The sequence below is a fragment of the Psammomys obesus genome, unplaced genomic scaffold (genome assembly GCF_907164565.1).
Source record: "Psammomys obesus unplaced genomic scaffold, mPsaObe1.curated_primary_1811, whole genome shotgun sequence".
NCBI classification, from domain to species: domain Eukaryota; kingdom Metazoa; phylum Chordata; class Mammalia; order Rodentia; family Muridae; genus Psammomys; species Psammomys obesus.
The window spans coordinates 1,964,921-1,971,676 of NW_026590061.1; the positions used below are offsets into that span (position 1 = coordinate 1,964,921).

Below are 6,756 nucleotides of genomic sequence, written 5' to 3' on the forward strand. Positions count from 1 at the left end.
TGAGGTCTAGCCCCCACTCCTGAGGTCTAGCCTGTGCTGAGGTCTAGGCCCGCTCCTGAGGTCTAGCCTGTGCTGAGGTCTAGCCCCGCTCCTGAGGTCTAGCCCTCCTCCTCGGTCAGTGGTGAGGCAGTACTCTCTGCAGTCTCCTGTGCTTTCTTCCTCTGCAGCAAGCACTGGCCCCACTCTCAGCAGGACTCACGTATGGACAGTCAGCCCAGTGTTGTCAGGGTGCCCGGAGACCGAGGGATGGGCTGTCACCGCTGTAGAAGTCCCTGACAGTAAGCTTCTGGTGCTGCTGACGAGCGGTTCACACAGAGGCGTTACAGCGGCGACGAGCAGGAAGCACTCCCCCCAACGGCCAGTTAACAGAAGCTGCCGTGTACGGCTGGGGTGGGCAGCCATCAACACTCTCTTCAGCCGTGAGCCAAGTTATGAGAAGAAATGAGGTGGCGAGACACGCATGCGTGCAAAGTGACGCACACCCCGCACGTAGCCAACCACTCTGACTGGGCTAAAGGCCACGGGAGGAGGCGTGGGCCTGATCCTGTAAACCTGGTCAAGAAGCCACGAGTGGAACATACGTGACTCCAGGACACAGGGACACTGCGCTCTGAATTCACATCTCCATACCCGTAAACGAGGGCAGGCGAGGACCTCACCAAAGCAGCTCTGTGCAGGGAACCACGTTAAAGCACGCTCACACCCGCCCAAGCGCCTGAGGAACGCTGGGCAGCAACTGCAACATCTGTCACACCACCGCTCCCAGGCCTAGTGACCACCATAGCCGTGGGCGTGGAAGACCAAAGCCAAGGTCCAGGGCAGAGCACGGTGACAGTGTGTGGACACGGAAGATCGCTGTGCTCACGATGGCTCAGCAGCCGTGGCCCCATGGAATCGGGGGGGGGGGGGGGGGAGTGCCCAACCCCAGCTAAAAATCCCATTTCCTCACCCCTACAGGTCAGCCCATGCTCCAGCAGGTGAGCCCACACCATGAGTACACCGGCAGAGTAAAACGGACCAGTGCAAGCCAGACCTCTGTCTCTGGAACATCTTTGACCAAAAAAATCAAAAACAAAAACCCACCTCAACACCATCATCTACCAATAGTCGTAAACAAACAAGCAAGCAAATAAGCAAGTCAGTCACAAACTGGGAGTGGGAGGAGTATCAGGTGGGGCTGAGCCGAATATGACAAAAATATGTTGCGTGCACGAGTGGCAAAATAAGCAAATCATGTGTTTTTACACTATATACTTCCACGTCTGAACTCACTCATTTTACGGAAGATCAAGAATGTGACCAAATGCAGCAATGCAGCTTTGGAAGAACAGACTGAGCTGAAGGGCAGTATTTAGGGCAGAGCCACGTCAGGCCATGCCAGAGCAAAGGGCAGCAGACACCAACACAAAGTCAACCTGAGCCTCACACTCTGACAGTTAGACTGGCCGCCTGCTCCTGCTCAGCCATTAAACACTCTGCATGATGTTTGTTTTCTAAACATAAAACGGAACCAGGCTAACAGTCTGCCTACCAGCTGGTAATTTAAAAATATCTGGCTTTGTTTTTCGCTTCTTTTTGTCTTGTTAGTTTAGATTTTTGATATTGTGACAGACCAGGCTAGCTTCAAACTGCCCATCCTCCTGGCTCAGCCTACACAGTGCGAAGATTACAGTGTGCATAACCATGCCTTGGTTTCAACCCCTTTTTATTTTTTCTGACCCTGTAGTACTCAGCAAAAAGTACTTATGAAAGGGCTGTGAGGTGTGGCTGTGCAGTTGAGTGCACTGGCTGTTTCTCTGGAGGGAAGGTTCCCAGCACCCAGGTTTGGTTCCCAGCACCCAGTGGTGGCTGACACCATCTTAACTCGTTACAGATCTGATGCCCTTCTGGCCTCCTTGGGCACCAAGCATGCACACAGAGCACAAACACACAGGCAGGCAAAACGTCCACACTCAAGACAGTAATAATAGTAAGAGACATAAGCCCCCCTTTCACTTAGCATCTTAAAGGACTTACAAATCTTTGTGTAGTGGGAGGGGCGGGGAGGCGGTAACAGGCTGAGTGAGGAGGAGGAGGAGGAATGCAGTGAATTTCTGGCTACCTTGGCTGCAACCTGAGCTAACCAGCAAACAAGAACAAAATCCTCTAACATAACCAAAGTTAAGAAAAAGACAGTGACTCAGAACGCGAGGTTGTCTCATTAGACCTCAGATCCTCTGCTGTGTTCAAAGTCAGCAGCACGTTCCCAGAAGAAAGCGTACCTTTCAGAGCTTCACAGTGCCTTTTAATTGCCACAGGAGTCAAATGCAGGAAATTTGGGATCTAAAACAGAGATAGATGTTTTAAAAAGAATAAATTACAACCAAATTTCCTACCTCCACCCGCTTTTTGTCTGTTTTTGTGAACTGGAGTCTTACTATGTTTTCTGGTAATTGCAAACTCCTAAGCTCACGGGGCTCTCCTGCTTCAGCCTCCTGAGCAGCTGGGCCTAGAGGTAATGTTGCCAGTTCTGTCATAAACACAGGGAAGGGTCGTATTCTTACAAACAACCACAGCCCAGTACACAATCTAAGTAACCCTCAACAGCTCTTCCAGCATCAGCAGACATCAACTCCGCAATCATGTCAAAAAGTTGACACGTCCACGGGTTTCCTTTCACGTATCTCCAGTCCTCGTGCAGCTCCACTATAACACTGGAGGCAAACAGAGCATGTCAGCTCACACCTGCAACGCCAGCACTCAGAGACCGAAGCAGGGAGGTCATGAAGTCAAGGTCATCCTGAGCAAAACCGTCTTAAAAATAAAAATAAAAATTTTGAAAGCATTAAGGACAGCAATCTGTCAATCACCTAATTCTCCAAGAAACCTGGTATATTATTATTTTTGCTTTGCACATAAGAACTTTATAAACTGAACGAAGTAGCAAGTCTTGACTTGACAATTGACTATTTATTAATCAGTTTTTTGAGAAGCAGTCTCCCGTAGGCCAGGCTGGCCTGGGACTTGCTATCAACACCTGGCCCTCCAGCCTCAGCCTCCCAAGTGTGGCACTGAAAGCATGCCCCATGCCCGTGTTCACGGGGAGTTCAGTGATCAGTGACATGAGGAACACACTCAGCTGGCAGAGTGAAGCGGGAAGTTATACAACGTTCAGGAAAGGCCAAAGATTTGATTCCTTCACAGGTAACTTTTACCAGTACATTTTTAAAATGAATCTTAAGAGCTCTATCTTAAAAAAAACTTATTTTCAATTTTATGTGTTCTGCCTGCATGTGGACACAAGCTCTGGGCATGCCGGTGGGCACTGCCTCCCTGGGGACTGGAGTCAGACAGTCGTGAGCTGCCCTTCAGTGCTGGGAGTCAAACCCAGGTCCTCATAATTGCTGAGCCGTCTCTGCAGCCCCCACCAGCTTACTTTTCAATGATAACGCTAAGTATGTAAAAAGCAATTCATCTTAAACTCATTTGCAAAGGAAAAGTAAAAAGCAGAAGGCTAAAACCTGCCAACAATGCTGACCGTTGGTCGGGACACACTATTTACAATCCAGGCGAAGGGGGCTGACATTGGGACGATGGGATGGACGGCCTTTTGTGGTGGTTCTCGTACCCTGAGACATGAAAACACGGATCTCAGGGTCACGCAAGGGAAAAACAGCAGCTGCTGCAGCTGCGCACACGTCGGTGTCGCACTGGCTCGGGACAGGTGTCCACACTGAGCTCTTCTCTGAGGACCTGCCGTCGCCGTTTGCTTTCTTGCCTCTGGAGGTCTCTCCTTGGCCAGTCTCACCCCCCACTGCTGGGCCCGGCACCCCTTGCCCTGCTCAGCTCCTCCCTTCTCTTTCAGCAAAGCTTTCCAACTCTAGCACTTGGGAGGTGGAGCCAGGAGGATCAGAAGATAGATATTCAAGGCCACTCCAGACCCCGGCTTCTTGTCTCAAAAGAACGAAAGTCAATCACCCGAGTGGAATCTGAACTTCCTGATTTTCAGCATCCGTTTCTTTTGGCCTCCTGAGTTCCACTTGCGGTTACTAGACAAGGCCACAGGGAAGCCACGGGACTGCTCAGTCTTCTCAAAGGCCCACGACTGGGTCTTTCTTATCTCGAGCAATAGCCACTGTCCCCAAAGAAAAGATCTGACCCTAAGCAGCGGCTCCCTCTGCTGCACACGAGGGGTGGGGTGGGGAGGGGATGAGCCCTGAACCAGCCACACACCTTTAAAAGCTCGAGATTCCCCTCCTTTGTCATGGGCACGCCCTTCTTCACGGGATACCCCATTCGAACAGGCAGAGGGACAGCCGAGGGCTTAAAGGGCGCTGCAACAGGGTACACGCTGGGCCAGTCCTGGTCTGCGTCCATCTTCTCCGTCCTGGGGGGCAGGGCCTAAGAGACGAAATACTAACAGTCAAATGTAAACATACGCTTTTCTTTAAGACAAAAGCTGGCCTCTAGTTCAGGAAATCTGATGCCTTTTATGGCTTCCTTGGATAGCAAGCACATACAAGGCACTACAGGCGCACGCGGGCAGGCGCACTCGGGCAGGCGCACGTGCACAAACACATAGGGGAAACCCTCATACAAGTAAAATAAAAAATAAACCAATCTTTTAACGTTTTTTTTTTTTTTTTTTTTTAAAGTTCTAGGTCACATTTCTTACCCCTCAAGTTTGAGGCCATCCTGGGCTGCAGGAGTCCTCACTTCAAAAGGAGCAGGAGGCTGTGAGGGTAGGGTGGGGCAGGGGGAGGAACTTGGGAATAAGGAAGAGTGCAAACACTCACAGTAAAGAAGTGACTACTGAAAGTTATCCTCTGACCTCCACACACGTGCCACAGCGTGGGCTTGAAACACACACACACACACACACGCATGTGTACAAGCAAGAGTACACGCACACACGCACATACATGTACTCGCTCACATAAATACATATAATTAAAAAATTTTATTTAAAAAACAGCACTCACATAAACACATATAATTAAAAAATCATTTAAAGAACAGTAAGCACAATGAAGGTTCAACAGTTAAGAATATGTCTCCTAGGCCCAGAGAAAAGTGACTTGATAGCTTAGTCACTCACAGAAACACATGTGTGTAATAACAGCATTACACAGAAGGGGACACCCCATACAAAAAGCAGGCTTTGGGGCTAAAGGCTCAGCGGTTGAGAGCGTTTGCTGTGCCTGCAAAGGACCCAGGCTCTGTCCCGGCACCCACGTCAGGTGGCTCCAGCTCTAGCTAGTGTGACAGCCTCTTCCGGCCTGCACAGGCCCCCAACATGCATGTGGAGCGCATAAACTCACGCTCACACAAACACACATGCCGAAATAAAAATAAATACTCCCTAACATGGGGCTCAGGCTGGCGAAGTCCAGTGCTGCCATGAATATCAGCACAGCATGTGTCCAGGAGTGCTCCTCTAAGCCACCCCCAAGGCCAACACTGCGGGTGCCCCTAACTCCTGAAGACGCCAGAGGATAACTGGCGAGATGGTGCTAACCGCTGCACCAATCAAGCTGCCTGCACCCTGGCTCTGCACACTTTCTGGGCGTGTCTGAGCGAGCCTTCTTCCTATGATGCATTTGGAGACTGAGCACCAGCAGAGCCACGGCAGCCCAAAGACCTTGGAAGCCTCCTCTGGCAGCAGCCTCGGCCTCACCCAGGGCTTTAGACACCACTAGGACTAGGACGGGGCAAAGTAAAGTAAACACACATGTACCTTTCTTCTCCTCGGCTTTTCGCTTCTGGATAGCACATCTAAAAGACAAGAACACATAATGAAGCATTGTTCACATTCACTGGCCCACAGCTCTAAGTCAATTTAAGGTGAAGAGTGACATGAACACGAACAGCCTATTTTCTCCAAGTTTAGAATAACAGGAATAAAGAAATTGCACGGAAACTGTGACACAGTGAGCTCATCACCTACAGAACACCTCCTTCCTTTCACACAAGAAGAGGGTCTTGCACGGTTGCCCAGGCTCCTCAACTTGCTGCAAGCCTTCCGCCTTCATCTCCCAAGTGTGGAGATCTCAGGCGTGCAACATTCAGAACCAGCTAAGGAAACAGTTTCACTAATTCTAAGGTTTATAGTATCGAAATTTCATGTTGTGAAACAAGTTAAAGCATTCTAAATCTTTAGAGCTAACTGATTGAGATGTCCATATTACCAATAACAAAACTCAAGAAAAGGACATTCTGGTCCCAGGACTGTAGAGGGGCAGATTCCTTGAGGACCAAAAGTACTTGAACAGTTTGTTCTAGGCGTGCTTAACTAACTGCTTTTCTACAGAAACAGCTCCATTCACCAAGCACGTCTATATGCGTATCCTATGCTAGACTACTCATTATCACTTCATTACATCACTCATTCTTACTGTCCTACTGGAGGCTACTCTTAGTCAAGAACATGGGAGGACAAGAAACGACTTCAGCATAGCACGCACGATCCCTCACGTCTGTCCGCAGTCTCCAGCAGACTTACTGCTCCACGGCTGCAGGGCGCCTTCATACCATAATCCTTCTCAACTTCCTTCTCTCCTGGACCACCTCTTCCACGATCACCGATCACCTTCAAGGCTCTGACAGAACAGCCCACTGTCCTGTTAACACTCCCTGGCTCTCCTATCCCAAAGCTCCAGTCCTTCCCCAACCCTCCCTAAAGCATGCTCACAATAACCAACACCATCCACCCATTCCACGGACTCTCTCTCTCTCTCTCTCTCTCTGGAGAACACTGAATGATAAGGCGGGCAGTAT

General features: G+C 49.8%; 1 protein-coding gene across 2 annotated transcripts in view; it reads right to left on the reverse strand.

The window, feature by feature from the left end:
• The window catches only part of Mrps35 (mitochondrial ribosomal protein S35), a 26,196-nt gene that overhangs the window by 17,551 nt on the left and 1,889 nt on the right, over positions 1-6,756 (reverse strand). For both annotated transcript variants that reach the window (XM_055605595.1, XM_055605596.1), the window contains exons 2-4: positions 5,717-5,754; positions 4,213-4,380; positions 2,262-2,322 (exon numbers count right to left, since the gene is read on the reverse strand). In XM_055605595.1, the coding sequence (XP_055461570.1) occupies positions 2,262-2,322; positions 4,213-4,380; positions 5,717-5,754 (267 nt within the window). The remainder of the gene's footprint in view (positions 1-2,261; positions 2,323-4,212; positions 4,381-5,716; positions 5,755-6,756) is intronic.